General features: G+C 42.3%; 1 protein-coding gene across 1 annotated transcript in view; it reads right to left on the reverse strand.

Moving 5' to 3' along the window:
- col7a1 (collagen, type VII, alpha 1) overlaps nucleotides 1-23,209 on the reverse strand; it is a 138,856-nt gene that overhangs the window by 65,958 nt on the left and 49,689 nt on the right. Inside the window, exons 34-52 of the mRNA XM_083772305.1 lie at nucleotides 22,863-22,898; nucleotides 22,229-22,282; nucleotides 20,979-21,053; nucleotides 16,300-16,413; nucleotides 12,821-12,847; nucleotides 12,647-12,700; nucleotides 12,349-12,420; nucleotides 11,471-11,530; nucleotides 11,315-11,350; nucleotides 11,030-11,074; nucleotides 10,874-10,909; nucleotides 10,715-10,759; nucleotides 9,166-9,201; nucleotides 8,996-9,031; nucleotides 8,827-8,859; nucleotides 8,622-8,693; nucleotides 3,115-3,174; nucleotides 2,814-2,849; nucleotides 2,572-2,652 (exon numbers count right to left, since the gene is read on the reverse strand). Coding sequence (XP_083628431.1) covers nucleotides 2,572-2,652; nucleotides 2,814-2,849; nucleotides 3,115-3,174; nucleotides 8,622-8,693; nucleotides 8,827-8,859; nucleotides 8,996-9,031; nucleotides 9,166-9,201; nucleotides 10,715-10,759; nucleotides 10,874-10,909; nucleotides 11,030-11,074; nucleotides 11,315-11,350; nucleotides 11,471-11,530; nucleotides 12,349-12,420; nucleotides 12,647-12,700; nucleotides 12,821-12,847; nucleotides 16,300-16,413; nucleotides 20,979-21,053; nucleotides 22,229-22,282; nucleotides 22,863-22,898 — 1,008 coding nt within the window. The remainder of the gene's footprint in view (nucleotides 1-2,571; nucleotides 2,653-2,813; nucleotides 2,850-3,114; nucleotides 3,175-8,621; nucleotides 8,694-8,826; nucleotides 8,860-8,995; nucleotides 9,032-9,165; nucleotides 9,202-10,714; nucleotides 10,760-10,873; nucleotides 10,910-11,029; nucleotides 11,075-11,314; nucleotides 11,351-11,470; nucleotides 11,531-12,348; nucleotides 12,421-12,646; nucleotides 12,701-12,820; nucleotides 12,848-16,299; nucleotides 16,414-20,978; nucleotides 21,054-22,228; nucleotides 22,283-22,862; nucleotides 22,899-23,209) is intronic.

Consider the following 23,209-nt stretch of genomic DNA (forward strand, 5'->3'; position numbering starts at 1 on the left):
TACATCTGCCCAGCTTGTTGGTGCTTTGCGCTCCTGTATCTTTTTTGAGTACATCCACATATGTTAATGTGGGACGTCCTTGTGACCAGTGCCTGTGTGTTGGCTCCCACAGCACTACTTTGCTGGCTGGCAGCTCTTGGTGTTGTTGGCAGTGTCCTGCTAGTCTCATTCTCCTGGCTGCCATTTTCTGGCTCATCCTTGGCATTCCATCATACAGGTTCTGGTTGGTAACAATGTTACAGTACTTAACATCAGCAGGAGTACACATGTTACATGCGTACTCTTGCTGATGTTAAGTACGGCATGCAGTAGGCTATTCTGGTGTAGCAGCCATCTAGAGACTTCTGCAGGGTTGGCTTCAGAGTCCAGCATTCACTGCTGTATAGAAGACTCTACCATTCCATAGAGAAGCTGAGTTTGGTTTGGCGGGGAGGTTGGAGTTACATACGCTGGCCATGCCGTTCAGGGCCCTTCATGCAAGTGCTTTCCTCACTTGCAAGTGCTTTCCTCACTCATTTCTCCAGTTGTTCATGTGTCTATGAGGTGACAGTACTTCATTAGACACCCTGGAGTCGTTTTTATGTGCAATGGTGTATTAACTTTGTATTTAGGGTTTCTTCCTGGAGGCTGAACCCTTGACAGTCAAATGGGCCAATGAAGTAAACAGTAATATAGTGACACCACACTCTCAGCCCCTCCCCTAACCCCTCCCCCTTTATCATACAACTACAGCTGTGGGTGCGGCTTCAGTTCAGGTGGATCACCACCCATCACCACCCACCAGGCAAACCAGGCATACTTAATGAACTGGTGAGCATGCCCACATAAAAACAACACTTTAACAAATACTGTACACTTTTTTGAAAAAAAACCCCAATAAGAACTGATGATCATGTTTTAGGGTGGAAAAAAATCACGGCACTCCATCTTTAGGATCTTGTTCTGTTGAGTTGATGAGCCCAGGTACTTGACTTGTCACTTCCTTCAGAGCAGTGCCTCCTGTTGTTGTCAGAGGTGGAAGCTCTGATGGGATGTTATAGGTGATGGAGTTCAGTCAGAGGCCAGCCATGGCACACTGGACTCCACTCTGTTCAGGAGCTCCTGGCCATACATGGGCTCTATTGACCGGAGTAAGTTGTGAGGGACATTGTAGGCCTCAAGGATCTACATCATCGTGCCTCTGTGGATTGAGTCAAATGCCTTTTTGAAGTCGCTAAAGCACAACACGGCAGCCAGATTGTTCCTTTTGACCTCCTCGATGATTCCCCCTAGGGCCAAGATTTGGACCACGGTAGTTCTCCCCTCTCAAAAACATTTTGGTTCTCCCTCAACTGAGGGTCGATGGCATGCCATATCCGATTCAGGATCATTCGGTTGTCGTCTGGCTTTGAAAGGTCCACAGCCTTAGGAACCAGAATGACGTTGGAGAGAAACCACATGTCAGGCTGCTTATTGCTTTGCAGGGCAAGGTTACAGAACTGTATGTAGGATGATGTTGTCGAACCCACAGGGATTTCCGTCGCCGCCGTTACCCGTGACGCAGCCAGCAAGTCAGCCGCTGCCCGAAAATTACGAGTATAGGAGCTTGCTCTGTCCCTTAACAGTATTTTGGTCCAGCGTCACCCGCTATCTATTATGCCAACACCGGTATTTGTGCCTCGAGGTGTGGTCATGGGTGTGTTGGCACGCTTTCCCCATAATTGCTATTTTGGTCACACACATTTGGGAAGGCGCATAGTGGAATTTAAAAGCACCCATAAGCCGTATGCCAAATTAGTTTGGTATAGAGCGGCACTGCGCGCCGCTGCAATGGAGATGTGGAGATGTCCACGGAGTCAGGCTGCGCTGCTTCATCTCTCCTTATTCTCCTAAGCATCTCTTTGTAATTTTCCTATAATCAGCAGAAGTGAGTGCCTGTCACTGTCTAGTCAAATAAGTTATTTAACTTGTGCCAGCCATTGTGCTCGTTCAGTTTCATCACAGCGCAGCAAATGGGGTTTAATCCGATTTCCCGACATTTAATTTTCGCTTGATACCGTTTTGTAGAGACGGCCTACACGCACGATATAAATCACCAAATGAAAGCTCGAATTTCGATCATAAAGCACTTTGAAATGTTCAAAATGAGCGAGATCTGAGCGAGTTGTGACTCAATGAAAAGATGAGTGCTCTTGGCTCTGTGGAGAAAATAAAAATAAAAAACGGCAGGAGGGGTGGGGGAGCAGCATCAGTGAGACTTCAAGGCAGCACCGCATGAGCAGCAACGCATAGACCGTAAGGCTATGAAGCAATATAGCACTGGGCATAACGGGCAAGGGATCTCTTAAAGGCAATGGCATGTGGCACAGTGATTGGTTTCATTATTGTAACGCCCTAACCCAAACATAATGTAACGGGTAGCGGAAGTGTTTTAGGGATTTAGAAAGGTGACCAAAATAGCCACTTTAGTTGCAGCACAGAGAGAGGAATACTTCTGCTAAAGATCTTGCCATACTGAATTGCTGTTGAATATTGTGCGAATGTTAGTAGTTACTTTATATCAGCAAGGAGGATACTGTGAGTATCTCAGACCTGTTTCCCAGGGAGACCAATCTTTCCTGGGATTCCTGGTCGCCCGTTCTCCGCTCTCTCTCCTGGTTCACCTGGATCCCCCTGAAACAAAGGAATAATGCAACAAGCACTGACAACGCCTGGAACAAGTTGCATGCTTCAACATCGTTAATGTTTATGATACATGAGCAGCAACCAAAGGACTATTAAAACTAAAAGGAAAAAAGAAAACAATTAAAAACAGCTTTAGGCATGTCTCTCACCTTGCCAGCCGGCCTTCCATTTATGCCAGCAAGCCCCTGGAGGAAGGTGCACATGTTTGTTTGTCAGATGGTTTTAGGACATGACTTACACTGGCAGGCAGCACAAAGGAACAGTTCATGAATAATGGAGACTATTGTTAGGAATATAGTAAAATATATTGGCTCTAAAACATGAAAGCGTAATTGATACTCGATACTAAGACATATTTGTCTTGTACAACAGAGCATACATGATCTGAGAAGATGATACAGTACATATATTCTATTTAAAAGCAGTGTTTTGATATTACTCTGGTATTACCCGTTCTCCTGGTTCTCCTTTAGCCCCAACCTGGCCTGGAGTTCCTGACCCTGGTGAACCCTTGCAGTGAGTAAATGTGACAGACAGACAGACAGACAGACAGACAGACAGACAGACAGACAGACAGACAGACAGACAGACAGACAGACAGACAGACAGACAGACAGACAGACAGAAATGAATAATACAATTTGGTTGATTCTTTCTTCCAGGAAAATATTGTTTTCTGTTCTGTTGCTTTTCGATGTGTACAATTGTGAGGGACCGAGCAGTCACAGCTTAAGGATGACACAGGTTTGCAAACTCAAAGTTTGTTATAATGTCAAAAGTAACAAATAATTAACAAAGGTTTCAGCAACTGAAGTAGTAGGGCCCTTGAGGTCAACATAACATAACTTAGATGAAAATAACTTTAATGAAAATAATGTGGAACCAAACAGGAAATGAATAGACCTGTCCAAAATAACACATGAGGGAGACTTATATAGTGGTGGACCAAACCAATAAATACACAAAGGGGTGGACAGCAATTAGAGACAACTGGAATCCCTAAACAATTCCCAATTCCCCCCTTCTCAATCAAGTGCGTTGGTATGGTCCTCTGCATCACAGCTGACTCCACCCCCTGCCCCATATGTTGCTATTTCAGGAACTAAATAAAAAGAACAGAACATTAGTACAACAGTGCATATTGTCACCAAGCCATTTTCAAATACTGATTGTGTTTTATGCATTATAATATCATATAATCATTGCAAATGTCAATACTAGAGGTTAGAGTAGAATGCAAATGTGAGTGTGGGTTAGAGGAGTCTTATCTCACTGTGGGGCTGGGATCACAGCCCTCACAACAATGTATCATTGACATTTTATAGAAGAGGTATCTAAAGTGCACAAAGTATTGTGAGACTGTCCATGATTGCCAGTCTGACAATGATAACGATCAGAAAACAACCTGTGATGTTTTTTTATGTTCCTGAATGACTACAGTTGAAATGGGTGCGAGTGTCAGCACTTCCCCTGCTTCTTATTTAAGTTCCTTGCTATGCTATGAAGTACTGCTAATGTCTCAAAGCATCATGGGAAATACATGATTAAAGATATCTCAATACACTTTTCACCAATGGGTTCCTTAACCCCTCCTCTTCAAATTATGCAATGTTAATCTCAACCTCATAAAAGACCATACTAAAGATAAATGATCACTTAATTGCCACTCATTTGCACACTCGCTAAGGCACTTGGGTAATCTCAGGATTCCAAATCTAAATCTTTATTAAGTCCTAAACGGATACTCTTGTCCTGAGTAGTCTACCAGAGAATGTGCAACCACTGCATGAGGGAGGGCAGAATCCATTTGTACCGGCCGGCCCGTCGGCCGGTGCGATGGGTCGGCCGGTCCGTGGGAGGGTCGGCCGGTCGTTTGATATGTCGGCCGGTCCGTGGGTGGGCCGGCCGGTCCGTGGGTGGGCCGGCCGGTCCGTTTTTTTTTGGTACCGAAATGGTAACTCTACCGTTTTGGACGGGGGTGGGCTCATTTGAATTGTGTGAATCGGGAAATAGCTTGGTTAAATGTCCATATCAAGTGATATCTGAAAAGTGTGTGTGAGAGAGCTATAGTAAGAAGAATATGCAGATCAATATAAATGGTTCTGTCTCCCTCCCATCAATAAAGATCTATCATGAAAATGTCAAGAGTTACCATGTGGGGGTCCCCGAACCTCCTAAACCCCGATAATGCGCCCAGAGAGGCAACACGATTCCAACCAACCCCTGTCCAAAACGGTTGAGAATTGATAGTTACCATTTGGGGGTTCCTGGGGGTCCCTGGGGGTCCCCGAACCTTGAGACCCCAAAGACGCCCCCAGGGGGGCGACACGATTCAAATGAGCCCACCCACGTCCAAAACGGTAGAGGAATGACAGAGTTACCATTTGGGGGTCCCTGGAGGTCCTTGAGGGTCCCCGAATCTTGGGACCCCCAAAGACGCCCCCAGGGGGGCGACACGATTCAAATGAACCCACCCCTGTCCAAAACGCAGAGGAATGACGGAGTTACCATTTGGGGGTCCCTGGGGGTCCCCGAACCTTGAGACCCCCAAAGACGCCCCCAGGGGGGCGACACGATTCAAATGAGCCCACCCCCGTCCAAAACGGTAGAGGAATGACAGAGTTACCATTTGGGGGTCCCTGGAGGTCCTTGAGGGTCCCCGAATCTTGAGACCCCCAAAGACGCCCCCAGGGGGGCGACACAATTCAAATGAGCCCACCCCCGTCCAAAACGGTAGAGAAATGACAGAGTTACCATTTCGGTAAAAAAAAGACAAAGGTTTTTTTCGGCCGGCTGACCCACCCACGGACCGGCCGACCTATCCACGGACCGGCCGACCTATCGCACCGGCCGGCCCATGGCCGGTACCAAAAGAAAAAAAGAAAGAAAAATGTTTTGTTTTTTGTTTTGTTTTTCCGGCTGGCCGACCCACCCACGGACCGGCCGGCCTATCCACGGACCGGCCAACCTATACACAGACCGGCCGACATATCAAACGACCGGCCGACCTATCCACGGACCGGCCGACCTATCGCACAGGCCGGTACAAATGGATTCTGCCCTTGCTGGACTGCATTGCGATGAATCTGACTGTCATTGCTGTGACTCAAACGCTCCGACACCATAATCTTCTCAGTTTTCACTCAAGAGTAATCTGTGTGTGTTGTGGTTCTGTGCCTAGCATTTTGCTCTGTGGTGCATACTGTAGAACACCCCTGGGCGCTACTATAATTATCCTTTGTAAGGGACTGGAAGGTCACCTTTGAGCCCAGAAAGAAGAAAGCATCTTGTCCAGATCTCTTCTCTGGGAGCACTAAAATCAAGCTCAGTGAGCAGATGGATGTTCTATGACAGGGGTATTCAACTAGATTAGGTCAGGGGCCACAACTGTAGAATGATTGTGTGTGGAGGGCCGCTCAGCGTGCGTGCGAAGCAAATAGGTCTATAGAATAGACCTATTTGACAGAACGAGCGTCAATGAGCACTAGCTGAAAGTGAAAACACACACACACACGCACACACACGCACACACACACACACACACACACACACACACACACACACACACACACACACACACACACACTGCAGGAGTCTGTTTAATATCTATCCAAAAGCCCTTGAATATGATAGAATATAATTTAGGATTACTGTCATTATGATAATGTAGCACTTTATATATCGCACACATCATACCTGTAACTTTCTCAGAGAAAGGAGGGGGGGGGGGTAAATTATCCCAAGGGCCACTAGGGGGCGCTCCGCGGGCCGCATTTGGCCCGTCCAAAAAAAGTTTATGAAGTTCATTGGTGTGGATAAGGACCATGCCGTAAAAGCATTATGGCATCAAAAATGAAAATTACTGGCGTCCTTTAAAACAGGCCTGAAAATCCACCTTTCAGCAGGCCGAGGAGAGGAAATGATCGCTCCTCCCTTATATTAGTCAAATGACACCTCTTTACAACCCCCTTCTTCTTTTTTTTATTATTTTTTGTAATGATTATGAATTGAATACCCAGGACCTGAATGGAAACAAGACCGCAAGGACTTTTTTTGGTGATATCCTTGTGTTTATTATTATTATTATTCAATCCATCAATTAAATCACTAAACAGTTGCTGCTCCTTTCAACATGCATCGTGCACACTCTCAACTGTCCAGCAGACCTGAAAGCACTGCAACCCTCAGCTCATGTCGCAGGTGTTTGGAGGTGAGTTACCAGCAAGCTACACCATGTCACTCCCCAGTGATAAGACTGCAAATGTCTTGAGGAGATTTATTCACTGTGCTCGGTCTGCTGCAACACATGGAACAGCCATGTTCCCCATGCTGTTGTTAGAGACATCACATCAAGTAGTGTGCATTCCTTCAAGAGGAGACTGAACAAACACCTCCTCAGCATGAGACTGACATCAGAACATACACTTTTCACAAATTCCTGCGTGTATGCAGATAAGTGATGAATGTCCTTCATGAAACCTGTATTAAGGGATTTTAAATTGCTCAGTCTGAGCCTATTTTCTGCTGTCATTTTCAGTGACAATTCTGTTAAAAACAGTACAATCTCATGGGCTACATCATCAAAAAGAAGGAATGCACAAAGCAGAGGTAAATGACTGGCACAAATTGCCACCATAAAGTAGCATGCATTATTCTCTGACAACTGGAGGAATGGATTGCCAGTGATTGAAACATTAGTCGTGTTTATTTATTATTTTGAGATAATACGTTCATTAAATAGAAACTCTGTTTTTGCACAATATTCCTCAACCTTGGAATTCAACATACTACGCTGTAGTAAGTAACGACCTAGAAACAAACGATATCTCTGCCAAGCAGAGATATAGCCCTGGAGACCCAACTAGTGTTTGGAACAGTTTGACACTTAACTTACCATTTTGGTTCCCCAGGGCTTTGTCTCTGCCTGGCAGATATACTAATGCTGAGCAGGCCCAGTTGACCTCAATTTTGGATCAAGATGGCAAGAGACAAATATGTACTGTAAGTTACAATAAAGGGTTTGTTATTGGGGCACAGATGGCAGGAGCTTCAGTCACAAACACTACTCAACAGGATAGCGTTTCAATAGAAACAGTGACTATATCGACATCAGGCACTGCACTACAGATATGAGAAAAGGTGATACTCCAGCATGACAATGCTCCTATCCACAGGGCATGAGAGGTCACTGAATGGTTTGATGAGGATTCAAATTATGTGAATCATATGCTACTATGGATCAGCTACATGCCAATGGCCCTAGGCTATAGGAAGCCTAAAAAAACGGTCCTAGCTGAGATCAATGCAAAAATCCTGCCTTTAATAAAAAGCAGTGAACATTTCAGTCCATTACTATCATCAGTGCAATAACTTTGCTGAGCACTGTTTGACACCACAGCTGGTGTTTGTGGAGGTCTGATGAAGAGCATACATCCCGAAATGTCACGTTTTCGGGTTGAAACAAAAGTCAATGCTAAAGAGCGTGCAGATCCTGCTCGCAAGATGTTCTTGTCTCATGCATGTTCTAAGTCTGGGGCATCCTAAATATATCATATTTAAAATATAAAATTATTTTACCACTGTATAGAGCAGTGATTCCAGTACATGACTAGACGCTAACTGAAACGGAAAACACTTAAAGAAGTAACACAATATATAATATAATAATATATCACCATTAGGGAATAACTAGGAAACAACTAGGAAAATACACATTAGCACTGAGGACTTTGTCTGTGTTGTATGTTGAAAAGAAAAGAAAACTCCATTGTATCTAGTTAGGATTATTTTTTGTTATTACTTGTCCTGACTGTTTTTATGTATTTTCTTTTGTGTGGCACTTTGGAAACCTTGTGTTTATGAAATGTGCTACTGTATATAAATAAATGTAATTGTATTTAACACAGAGATCACATTCTGTAGAGCATCATACTGTATCTCTGCGGGTAACGACTCACTCTCTCTCCTTTCTGGGCTGGTCCACCCTTTTCTCCTGGAAGTCCATCAGCTCCCGGCAGGCCCGGCTCTCCCTGTGGAATGATAGAAGGAGAAAGACTAGTATACACCAAAGCAGGGTGTGGAGGTGAAGCGCACTCTACAAATACCACTGTTAAATTAACATACTATGGTACATTTGTTTGAAGAGAAAAACGGGTGGCCTACCTGTTCCCCTTTCTTCCCACCAAGACCCGGCCCCTGAAATAATATATCATCATCATATTCATCACAGAAGCGAGATTACCGTGGAGGGTATAGAGTCATGATAAATGCAATGGGACGACAGGTTGATATCATTATAGATCTCCAAAGATGATAAAGTGTGAGAACTCACACTTCTGCCAGGCTCTCCTTTTGCTCCGTCGTTTCCCTGGAAACAGACAGAACGTGTGCATTCATCTGCGTTTAGGCATTCAGCATGGCACGCTAAGTTATGAGACTGAGGCATGTTGTTATAGACCTGCTGCTTGTCCAATGATTACAGTCTGATTGAATCTGTCTCACCTTTTCCCCTGGTGGTCCACTGGGCCCCGACAAACCCTGGCGACAAATGAAAATGGGAATAAGCTATGCATCTATAATAGACCACGCGACAAATGTTTAAACAATACAAAAATAAATAAATAAAACCTAAACCCAGTGGTGGTAAACTACATGTACTTAAGCACTACTTAACCTACTTTGCGGTAGTATTTTCTACGTAGTCATTGGCCACCCCCCCCCCCTTTTAATTTTTATTTACCCACTTGTTTTGTATATATATATTGTTTTTTTCAGTTATAGTTGATAGTTGTGTTTTTTTTTTGTATTTCAGACTTCAGTACTGGTGTTGTTGGTTTATCCTGTATCTGTCATGTATCTGTTGTCTGTCCTGTCTTATGTACAAACTTCAATAAAAATACTGAATAATAATAAAAAATATATAAAAAAATTAAAAACTTAAGCACTGTACTTAAAGGGTTAGTTCAGATTTTTTCAACTTAAGTTGTATGAAATACTTGCCATTAATATAGTGGTTGCAACTGTATTAATTGATTGCCCGAGTCCCGTGGTGGGAGTTCTGCTCTGGTTTTGGTGAAATATCAAGTAGTTCCGGTCATTTTGTGGGGGGTGCTGGGGGCCACGCAGTAAAAATAAATGAATCGACAAAACTAACGTCATTTGTATTGTTGACCTATTTCTAAAATATTAGTGCAACTTTCGTTCTTTTTTTACCACTCTATCACACAGAACTATGTTTTTTGTGTCCATATCACTACGCCCAAAAAATAGTTCCATGTGATAGAGGGGTCAAAGTTCAACGAAAGTCATGCTAATATTTTTTTTAAAGGTCACCAATACAAATTACGTTCGTTTTGTGGATAAATTTACTTTTACTGCGTGGCCCCAGTGCCCCCCACAAAATGACCGGAACTACTTAATATTCACTAAAACCAGAGCAGAACTCCCACCACAGGACTCTGGCAATCAATTAATACAGTTGCAACCACTATATTAATGGCAAGTATTTCATACAACTTAAGTTAAAAAAATCTGAACTATCCCTTTAAGTACAATTTTGAGGTATTTGTACTTTACTTGAGTATTTCCAATTTCCAATACTTTTACTTCTACTCCACTACATGTCAGATCTAAATATTGTACTTTTCCTCCACTACATTTATTTGAAAACATTAGTAACTAGTTACTTTGTAGATCTTGATTATTAATACAAAACATACATGACCCCTTCAGCCCTACAGTATATACATTTGAAAATAGACAAATTAAAGCGTATTTTCAAAAGGATTTTTATACTGTACATTTGAAAACATGTGATGCATAATGAGTACTTTCTACTTTGGTACTTCAAGTACATTGTGATACCAATACTTTGGTTCTTTTACTCAAGTACATTTTGAATTTCAGATTTTTACGTTTACTTTCAGATCAATACAGCAATTTCTAAATTTCAGTATTGATACTTTTACTTAAGTAAACGTTTTCCACCCCTGGATCCATATGATTCCTGCAAGCATCTACAGACAGGCCAGTCTGTCATTTTGTCACTCACCCTCAGCCCAGATGTCCCGGCGAGGCCTGGCTTCCCCGAGTCCCCCTGAGAGACATGGCCACGATGTAATATATCAGAACAATTTCAACGTTTGAAAAGTATGTTGGGAGGGCGATCAAACTCGAGACAATCATAAAGTCAGGGACATTTTGTACTCACTCTCCCCCCGGTTTCCCCCGCAGGTCCCCGCTCCCCCTACAAAGATGCAGCCAAGTGTTTTGGCCTGTTAGAAACAGGTACGCAGATGGACAAATAACGTTGCACATACACACGGTTGCAGGTCTGGCTGTGGTAAACCCGGTCAATATAACTCACCCTGTCTCCCTGTGATCCAGCCTCGCCTGGCTGCCCTCGATCACCCTAGCAGGACGCAGAGAGTGACAGGTCATCGACTGTCAAAGATGTCATCGACCTGAGGCCGTTTCCACAAAATGTCTTCTAAATCGGCAGTACTCGCACTTTCAAGACTTCACAAAAATGTAATAAATAATAATAGCAGATGTACAAGCTCGCAGCGTGGCACTGTGTGCCGTGCTGCGTGCAAACGCAAAATTCTAAAATGACACGGATACTTTTCCCAGTTTGGGTTCAGTCTTTTACCTTGCTTCCAATTAATCCAGGAGGCCCTCGAACGCCCTACAAGACACAAGCATATTGGGACTTTTAAAGTGTGTAAGTATGTGCACCATGCATAATCAAGATATTAAACTGAAAATAATTCTGTAGAATACAAAAAGGAAAAGAGTGTATAATTACCCTGTCCCCAGGTCCTCCAGCACTCCCTGGGGGTCCGGCTAACCCTTCGCCGCTCCCCCCCTGAAGAACAGCCATAAACACACACACACACACACACACACACACACACACACACACACACACACACACACACACACACACACACACACACACACACACACACACACCTTTTTACGGATGGGCAATCGGTCATCTTATCGATATCGGAAGATGTTGGCCTTAAAATGCAATATTGGTGTCGAACCAACATAAAAATTATAAATCGGTTTTAGCCAATGTTGATTAATTAAAAAGAAAAGCCTGAAAAATACTTTTGTAGTAACTTGTAGTAGCTTAAGTTAGTCGCTAGAGATCTCGAGCTAGTAACTTGCGTGCTCAATTTAGCATTTCTTTCTCTCTCAATGGCCACTCCGGGGCTCCGTACTTTTGTGATGATGAAGGCTTTTCCTGAGGAGGCTTTCAAAAGGGCCAACAAGTTGGAACATTTTTAAATAAAAATACTACATTCAATTTCAAGCTGTTTATGTTGGGATATGGGCCAACATTTCAATAGCGGTGCATATCCCTAGTTTTGGAATAAAGAATTCTGTGTTCATATGCTCTTTTCAGAATGGACAAAATTACTATTATTATTTAATACAGAATGAGATCATATCGTATCGATCGGTTATCTGCAATTAATTATATCTGATATGGATATCGGCCAGAAATGTCATATCGCCCATCCTGGACCAGCACCTCTTCCTCCCTCACTCCTAGCCGCCTCACCATTCCCCCTGCATCCGTACCGTCCACCCATCTGTCCCTTACAATAAAGGTTGACACACAGATTCATACCCAAGAATGCCACACATAAAAAGAAACCTGCATCTACCTACCTTGTCTCCTTTGATGCCCTGCAGTCCTGGGAGCCCCCTGGGACCTTGAGCTCCTGCTGCTCCTGCAGCACTCTGATAATAGGGAAGCACTTGACTTGACTCAATGCAAAGCATGCCATCACAAAATGTACGCAGACGCACACGCACACACGCATGCACGCACGCACGCACACACACACACACACACACACACACACACACACACACACACACACACACACACACACACACACACACACACACACCGTCCATCAGCAATACATACATGTCAGCATGTCAGTGATTGTCAAAAGCTTACAGAGTCTCCCTTCTCGCCCTTCACAGCCACCCCGCTGCCGACTCCTGGAGGTCCCTGTCAGCACGGAGAGATAAGAGGCTGGGTGAGAATCATTATGCTCACTCTGCTCCTCGGGACATAAAGTATGTGTCGTGACTCGTGAGAGCAGGACAGGCTCCCGAGGCCCTGACTCACCCTCTCGCCTAGGCTGCCCTTGTCGCCCTGCAGAGAAGAAGGGAGAGAAAAAGACAGAGATGGACAGTTTAGTAAAAATAAATATATTTAAACAAGAGGAAATGACATGAGTAATGTTATTGTGAATGTAATGCTGAAGGGAACAACACCTGTCTATTCACTTGAGACTGAAAAATGCTTAGCCAACATACTGTTGAGTCCTCCAGACATATCTTCGTCATTCAAACATTGTCCCACTACACCACGTACCAGTCATTTATAGGCTCTGAACAAAAGGTTAACTTCACCCCAAAAACTATGGCAGGTAAACTGTACACGAGAGGACCCGTATACTCGGGACCCATTTGTACATTTTTGTGGGTCCCTTTATTTTTGGTTTCCTACATTTGGTTTTTAATTAGTATTATATCAAAACATTTAAAAAATAAAATCCCAAAAAAGCAAACATTTTCATTAATTGAAAACAAAATTCAATATTTTTTCAGTAATTTCATGAAGAAATCAAAGAAAAATCTAAGACATTCCATAATGAGTGATTCCATGTGAGCTTGTAGATCTGCTATTTTCACAAGATTGGGTCCTGGGAAAAGAGTTCTCTTTTGGGTCACGGCCTAACAAGTTTTGGAACAACTACCTTAGGGCTCTGACTGGGTTGTATAAGGCTCTAAATACGAGGGGGCTAGCCCATTTTGGATCTGAAACAGTAAGATCTTAATATGAACACAGGTTATTTTTTCCCCCCCATTTCCTGAAAAGTCAAGTTTTTTTGGACATACATGCTTTCCACCCGACGTCATGACACACGTGACATTCAACACATAGGCAGACATAAAGTTTGTGTGCCTCAAATTGCTCAAAATGTCAGGACATGAAGGCCTTCTCACTATCATCAGCTAACAAGTGGAGATAGCGGTTGTCAGGGAAACGGACTGAACAGAACGATCAAGGAGAGTGATGGAAATGATAGAGTGCTTCTCAACTTTATCTGCAGAAGAGCTGGAAAATGAATGGCTAAGAGTCCTTTAAAGCTATACAAAAGCACTGACATTTTAAATGTCAAGTCACCGCAAGCAGTAATTGCTGCTCACTTTTGCTTTCCATTAGCAATGTTGATGTAGGATAATTGGAATGAAAATCTCTACTACTACTACTAAGATAATAATTACGCTACGGTTGTCCTGATCCGATCACGTGATCGGAAATCTGGGCCAATCGAGTAATAAAAAAAAGAAAAGAGAAGCTGTCCAAATACAAAGACCTGGAGATTGAAATCAGCAGGATGTGGGATATGAAGTAACACTAGTAGTCATCTGAGCTCTAGGACTCATGAAAAGTACACTGACTGTATTCCAGGCAACATCATCAACATACAGTCCAGAAGATTGCCCTATATAGCTAGTAACAGCCCATTACTGTACTACTTTCAATCAAGTGACATCTAACCCATTGTGCCATATGTTAACTTTGGACCCGGCTCTAGTAAAAATGATAATTGCGACTGTAGGTCGCAGTTTACTATGAAAACCTGCATTTCATGTCAGTCACCCTTCATGTCAGTCAGTCCGTCCATCAGTCACACCTCGTGACACACTCCATATATGAAGATCACGACACTGACCTCATCAAACCCTGGATAGCCATACAAGGAGAAGACTGGATCATCACCGCATATCTGCATATATGGAGCCGGCCAGCAACTCTACATCACACCTCACGGACACCATGTTGATCTGACCTCATCAAACCCTTAGATCTATACATATATGGAGCTAACCTGTTCTGACATTCCATATGTTGATCCTCCTCACCCGTCCTTCCTTTTAGATGTCTCCATTTTGACTGATACCTGTCCATTCAAACTCTAGACGGGCCCGCCCCAAAGTCCTTAATAATAATAATAATAATAATAATAATAATAATAATAATAATAATAATTCATTCTTCTGCATGAGAGTTTTCAGAGAAACTGTTTTAGGCTCATGGATGAACACAACGCTAGCAAAGTTGAAAACTGTGTTTAATATCTCAAACAAAGTGTTGAAAGTTGAAACAGCTGCTGGATCAGAAACACTCTACTTTACCTTATTTATTTAATTGGTCAGGACAGTGCACATTGATGAATACTAGACGAGTGTAATGCATACACATGAGCAAGTGTAAATATGCTGGATTTAGCAAAAGTTACTTTCCATCGGTAGTCCCCAAGCTTATTACAGACTGAAAGCCTGAATATTCCCTTTAAAAGTTCAAATTAGACCTTACAGCTATCCCAAAGAGACTACAGACCTTCTTAATTGTTTTTTCTTTTTTTCTTTTTTTACCTCACAGCATTTTTACATCACCCAAAGTACCACATTTCAATGAAGAAAACCTAGCAGGGCTTTAATTGCCTCTGAAAAATGCAGTGACTCAATACTACCACCATCTGGCCAATAAAATTAATGGAAGCTGTTCATAAGATGTGTGGGCTGCTGTGAGAAATGGAAAAAACTTTAAATCTATCTATTTTATGTTAAAAAATGTAATGAAATTAAAAATAAAAATAAAATAAAATAAAAAGGAGTATATATACATTTCATAACCTTAAATTCTCCATCTATTATCACACCAGCTATAAGTATAATTCTGAACAAATCATAGCAGACTTCTGGTTAGAATAAAGAGGGAACGCATCTAAAAACATAAGAAACGTATAGTGTCAGTCAAATGCCGGATACGCATTGATACAAAGTGCTCCTAATGGGATTGAAAGAGGACAATACATGACTATTTTTTGTGGTTTGGGTGTTATTTGTATGGTGGTGACACATCAGCCTGAAGATGTTTTAGATAGCAGTCATGTAGAATGTGAACATGCATTTTACATTATTTAAATTCAGTGTGCATTCCTAGCAGCCACTTTAACCCTAACATCTGGGCATGTCATACAGTAATATGCAGGGCAGGAATTTCATGAAGGCCATGGCTGCCATGCCATGGGTTTGGCCTCATGCCCTCTAAAACTGATGTGCCCTGAAGCCACCGTGACCTCGGTTCCCCGTCTGCAGACTCTGCACTGCCCCAGTGCACCGGCTGATTTAACAGTTTTCTCCTCTGCCTCTTTTCTGTCAAAATGGTTTGTAGACACAAGTGTCTTTCACTGATATTCTGAATTCCTCTTCATTCTTGTATACACCTTTTTGATTCAGGAGTTTTTATAAAAGAATATTTGGAATTTATGAATACCCTAATTGTCACTAATTGTTAAACTATGTATTAAAAATAAAATACTCTCTAATCCTTAATTTCTGTAGACTACATTTATTTGATGCTCTTGCTGCCCTGGCATTTGGCCTTTGAGCCCTCAAATAATTGACATGACCAAAGGCCAAGTGACTTTGCCCCTAAAATGATGAAATTCCAGGCCTGGACCCCTAGGCCAGGGGCACTCTGGTCACAATCTATATGGGGCTTAAGTGCTCAAGACAGGAGAAGCAAACCTTGGTGGAGTTGCCTGCGGTTCCGGGTATTCCTGGACGGCCATCCAGTCCTGGTGTTCCTGCTGCTCCAGGAAAGCCTTTGGCCCCATCACTCCCTGGACGTCCCAGCATACCCTGGGCACAGAACACAGAAACGGGTCATTAGGCTCATTTACTTCATATCGTGTATCTTTCATATGATGGAAACCGCTCTGAGGCCACTGTGAAACAATGGTATTTATTCATCAAGTAAGGCTGACTGGGTGGATGCTCGCCAGTGGCCACCACGAGATGTTCGCTAGTTTGATGTCCATATTGGTCATTCCGTCATTCCCCGTTTGTACAAAAAGTTGCCTGCTGCAAAATAAACTTGAAAGAATGCCAATGTTTCAAACATCAAGCCAAATTTTGACTTCAGTTTGCCCACATTTAAAACTTAAATAAACAATAATGTGCAGCACATGCGAGGTGGAGAAAATATTATTGTAATTTACTAATTATAGATAGATTGAAAGATCGTCACACATTTAAGACTTAAAAAAACCCCATAAAAATATGATAATTGAGAGATTATCACATACTCTCGTTTCCACGCAATGCTAAATAATGATATTGAGAACATGTGACTGAACACAACATCTATAAAATATGGGGAAAAAGAGGGCATAAAATTTGGGTACTTTATTCATTTACAAAAAAGTGTAAAAAGCCAACATGTTTCGACCAACTGGTCTTCATCAGGGCAGGTTGATCTCTTTCGCTGTCTATAGAGGGTATGCGCATGCATAAAGTGAATGGCAAATCGAGTGGCAAATTGAGTGGCAAAGTGAGTTTAAGGTCATTTAACGTTGTTTAATACAATCAGATAGGACATGATCTGTTTGGATGTAGGGGCTGTGAAGGCCAGAAAGTAGTTTTTGCCACTCAGTAGGCGTTCCCGCATAACTTCCGGGTATGATGATGATGTCACACGCATACCCTCTATAAATAAGTATTTTATGAATTAGAAAAGCCAGCTTGCCTAGCGAAACACTGGTTCAATTAAAACGCAAAGAATGTATGAGACCACCACTCTCAATGTTCTAACGAACCATTATTGCAAACAAACAGGTTTCAACATGCAACTTTGATTATGCACAGGGTTGCTGCGGGCTGTGTGGTACAATTAGAAACATTACATTGTCAACATATATTAGGGTTTCATTCAACTACAACTATCCAGGGCAGGTCTTGCAGGCAAGACAACCCCGACCAGACTAACAAAACCCATGCCTCTGCTTTTGATAACACCCCTGGGTCATTCATTTTCACTGTATGTCCTTGATTCCAAATTGAACTATCCAGGGCAGGTCTTCAACCAGACAACATTTTCTTGTCTCCCCCCTTTTCCACTCCCTCTATTGGCTCCCTCTTGCTAGCCCGCACTGAGTAGGCTACAAAACACTGATGTTGTACAGGTTGTCTACAAGGCAACCAAAGGCACGCCATCCCCAATACTTTCAGCCTGATCCAATCATACAATCCCTCCCGCTCACTCAGATCAGCTTACACAGGAAAGCTGTCTGAGCCTTCCCTAAAAACAACCGGGACAACGCTCAACACTTACCAGACTCTTCTCTCTCCTGGCTCCCAAACAAAATCCCTATTGCAGTTAGAACTGCAGACTCACTCCCAATTTCCACCTGAAGACTCATCTCTTCAGAGTCCAACTCATCCCCTAGCACTTGTACCCCTTCTTGACACCTGGATTGATGTGGAACGGTTGACCGAAGATATGGCTACCATGCAGACATACTGTAGTTTGTTTTACCACAATGTTAAGAACGTAATTTAGAGATAGCATGTTATTTAAACAGATGCCAGATTACTAATCAAGAGTAGGATTTATGACGTGACAGATTTTCCCCCGCAAAAAAGCTGGAAGCTAGTTAAAATTTTAAATAGCAATTAGGCAAATGCCTATTGCTATCACAAATGACAGTGATCATGAAAATAGAGTGCAAAGAAATCAATTAAGCGCTGCAAAGTAATTAGCATACCAACTAAACATCAAGTCTCAAAAACAACATTAAACAAAGGAGCTGGCTGAATAGCAGCTGGACTTAAACATCAACTAGTTTAGTTGTAACAGGTTCTATTTACTGTACCCATGTTGTTCTTTGTTATTACTTGTCTAGTATGTTGAAATTGTATTAATGTATTTATTTTTGTTTTTATTGTTCTGTATGTAAGAAACATGGCTCTCAGTTTACACACATTTGCACTCATGAAAATAATAATAATTCTCAAGTGTTTTTTATCTTTTAACAGATATGTACAAATGGTTATATGCATTTTTGTCAATAAATCATTCAATCAATCCGTTGTGATTGTCATTTGATATGTGACATGGACCTCTGAAATAAAGAATGACATGGAATCAATCAATCAATCAATGGAAAAACCTTAATAAACTAGAAAGGGTGCGCTAGACAAATAGACAAAATAGAAAATAAATCTCCGTTAGGACGTACTTTCCTGACATAACTCTGTCCACTGCTCTGCAAATTAGATTACATCTCTGTTGAGCTACTCCATTGCCCACACAGGCAGAGGCTGAAACAAGAGCCATGAAAGAGAGGTTCCAATCTAGTCTGAGTCAATGGAGTCCTATGGTACAAGACTGCTTTGATCATGTGAAGCGGGGCCGGCGTCTCGGCACGCCTGTGGAGTCACACAGAGTCCTCAGACACAGACCCCATGGACGTGTTGTATCAGTAATTGCATTGATAACGTTCCAGAAAGGTCTGTCTTTATCCTGACACAGAAACCATTGATTTACATTGATGTTGGCGCAGCACTGCATGCACTGCATGCTACCAACTTCAAATCACTCATTATTGGAGCACGGAAGGCATGGAGCTCCAGACACAAAGACACCTCAACTGGCTAATGGTTCAATAGGAACAGTAGCCTATGTTGGTGGTATGATCTATTGCCGTGGTTCTTAAACTTATTCATGTCAAGGATCCCCAAAATGATATGTATTTGGCTACAGACCCCCATCTCAAAATATTTTATGTCAGGTCAGGGACCTCCAGAAGCAAAGATTTGAGTTAAAATGTTTGCTTTATTTAAAATGTATGTATTCAAAGATTCTTTGCATAATCGTCATATTTGTTTCCATGTTGAAATATTTTCATACATTTTCAAACTACCAAAAACCTAAAAGATACAAGAGTACAAATCTAAAAAAGCCCTAATAAAAAGCCTATAGGAGGCACGCATACCAGTGCTTCCACAAGATCAGTATCTTACTGTGCTATACCTCGGATTGGTCAACACATTAATGACTTCATTATAAGACCCATCAAGTCTGCCTTTAAAACTAAACATGAGGTTTCTCAAAAGAGCCTGGAAGGTGGTTAGACCAGAGTCACAGAATAGCTGACTAGCACTGCCACCCCTTGGCTTCTTCAGGAGAATCCTGAGAGCATCATTGCTTTCTTTTTTATAATTCACCCATAAGGGGCTGTATACAGCGGGGTGCAGTAGGCTCTAAATAAATTCACTTTGACATTTCAGAGCAATAGTGGAATTTCCTGACTATTAAACATGTTAGCTTGTGCATAGAACATTCTGCGCTGTCTGTACATGTCAGCATCATCTTATCATGAATGATGTGCCCCAAATATTTACAACTGCTGCACACAGTGAGGATATGACCTGACAAGTGGAACACTGGAAATTTTTGTTTCTGGTCCTCTTTGGTCATGCAGATCAAAATCACACTCATTTTTGCATTGTATATGACATCAAACTTCACCCCATATGCTGAGCATTATGTTAAGTAGCTGTTGGAACCCTGCACTACTAATACAATGGCCAAATCATCAGCATACATAAAATGGTTAGTCAAAGTATTACCTATCATGCAGCCAGTCGTACACCCTCCCAGCAGCCTAGATACAGTAGGTCATCCATAAACAAATAGAAGAGGGCGGGGGACAGCAGCCCCCCTGACGTACCCCCTTGCCTACACTAAAGGGGGAGGATAGGCTGTTCCCCCATTTCACTTGAATACCAGTACTCTGTTTGACATACCAGTATGCCGGGATACATATGATGCATCCAGGCACACCCCTCTGCTTCGAGTTTGACAAAGAGCTTGTGGTGATTAATTCTATCAAAAGCACAGGACGCATTGATAAAACAGCATAGTAGAGCCGTGACTTCTGTATGAGTCTACTGCATATATACACACAAGTCTGTACCGTGTTTAGCTTTAAAGCCAAATTGATTGTCTGTGGTGTATATAAAATTACTTAGCCGGCCCTGTCTAGTAGTAACCTTTCTAGCACTTTAGACAGTACGCTAGAACCACTGTAAGCAAGGAGTCTGGCAGTACACCATCAGCTAGTTGCCTTATAGCTTGGTGTATCTCAGATTCTCATGAGGACTGAATAGTACCCCTTCCTCTTCTAGATTGCTTATACAGTAGGGTTCGTTACTGACACAGTTAAACAAAGTAGCATAGTGCTGCCTCCAAAGTTCATATTATCTGCACTAGACACACTTTCCATGTTGCAAGGCAGTACTGCTTTAGACCCATTCATAGTTTTAATATCTTTCCAAAAGCCTGTGGCATTATTGCTAAGCATTTTCCCGGCCATTAAGTGGCAACTTAAAACAGCCCTAGTGTGCACATGTCACTCACTTACCGATATTCCTGGGATCCCTGGCTCTCCCTTCCTCCCTGGAAGACCGCCTCCTGATACTCCAGGGCCTGGGTCACCCTGGAAAACACACACACACACACACACACACACACACACACACACACACACACACACACACACACACACACACACACACACACACACACACACACACACACACACACACACACACTTCAATTACTTTATTTGAGTCCACATTTAATAAAATACAAATATCGTTCAGTTTCTCATGCCAAACATACTTGAAATAATAAGTGTGTGACGCAGACAAGTTCATAACGCAGCACTCAGTGGAACATTCTCTCTTTGTATGCATGTACAGTATGCAACCACAGATTTGGGGAAAAAGAGGGCATCAAATTTGGGTACTTTATTCATTTACAAAAAAGTATAAAAAGCCAACATGTTTCGACCAACTGGTCTTCATCAGGGCAGGTTGATCTCTTTCGCTTTCTATAGAGGGTATGCGCATGCATAAAGTGAATGGCAAATCGAGTGGCAAAGTGAGTTTAAGGTCGTTTAACGTTGTTTAATACAATCAGATAGGACATGATCTGTTTGGATGTAGGGGCTGTGAAGGCCAGAAAGTAGTTTTTGCCACTCAGTAGGCGTTCCCGCATAACTTCCGGGTATGATGATGATGTCACACGCATACCCTCTATAAATAAGTATTTTATGAATTAGAAAAGCCAGCTTGCCTAGAGAAACACTGGTTCAATTAAAACGCAAATGAGACCACCACTCTCAATGTTCTAACGAACCATTATTGCAAACAAACAGGTTTCAACATGCAACTTTGATTATGCACAGGGTTGCTGCGGGCTGTGTGGTACAATTAGAAACATTACGTACATATATTAGGGTTTCATTCAACTACAACTATCCAGGGCAGGTCTTGCAGGCAAAGACAACCCCGACCAGACTAACAAAACCCATGCCTCTGCTTTTGATAACACCCCTGGGTCATTCATCTTTACTGTATGTCCTTGATTCCAAATTGAACTATCCAGGGCAGGTCTTCAACCAGACAACATTTTCTTGTCTCCCCCCTTTTCCACTCCCTCAATTGGCTCCCTCTTGCTAGCCCGCACTGAGTAGGCTACAAAACACTGATGTTGTACAGGTTGTCTACAAGGCAACCAAAGGCACGCCATCCCCAATACTTTCAGCCTGATCCAATCATACAACAGGTATGCAACCACAGATTTGTCAGCTATAAGTATTCAACTCACCCTTTCACCTTTGTCCCCCCTTGACCCTCCTGCTCCCGGCACCCCTGCTTCACCCTAGAACAATAGAAGGCATCACACAACACAAATGCTCACCCAGCAACAATGGTCCTGGTTAGCCACAAGCAACTCTTACATCCTATCTTTAAGACCAACCCTTGACAGCCCATACATCGAAACAGAAAAGTCCAACATTGCAGCTTTACGGAAAGCATTAATTAATTAGTGTTGGAAGTGCTCGTTTTCCAACGAACACGTCCAAAATCGAACACACACACACACAAAAAATAAATCACCTACACCTGCTGAAAGTATCTCATAACATGTATGTACAGTGGATGTTTATGAAACAAAAACTTTGTCGATTCAATGATTGTTAATCCAAGCTTTCCATACAGCTGCAATGTTGGTGAGTTTAACACCGTTTAATACAATCAGATAGGACCTTTCTGTTTGGATGTACTGTACATGTATGGACTGCCAAGGGTTAGTATCGCAACTCTAGATGCCAGATATTAAAAATAGAATAGAAGAGTTGCTTGCGGCTAGTTCTGCATGAAATCACAGATGAAGTAACACATTAATATTAGCATGATATGGGAGTGTTTCTGTGCATAATATGCTGAAGATGACTCACAGTGTCTCCTCTGATGCCCGGTAGGCCTTGTGTACCCTGGAGGTGACAAATCATATTTATGCTCACAAGACGTGCACAAGACATGTATGAAAGAAATATGAGAATACTACATCATAGCAGTTGCCAACCTCTGGACCAGGCCCCCACCTTAACCCATTAGGACCAGAGCCTGATTCTACAAATGTCTTCTAAATGAGTAGTTCTAACGCTTTCAAGGAATTTAAAAAACATTCAAATACGAGATGTACAAACTGAGATTGCATATCTGCTCTTTTTGAATAGCCAATGCAGTAGATGTATTGTAGGAGAAGGAGGGAGATATATACAAGTAAGACGCGCAAACGCGG

Source organism: Protomyctophum parallelum (assembly GCF_964188405.1).
Source record: "Protomyctophum parallelum genome assembly, chromosome: 8".
NCBI classification, from domain to species: Eukaryota; Metazoa; Chordata; class Actinopteri; order Myctophiformes; family Myctophidae; genus Protomyctophum; species Protomyctophum parallelum.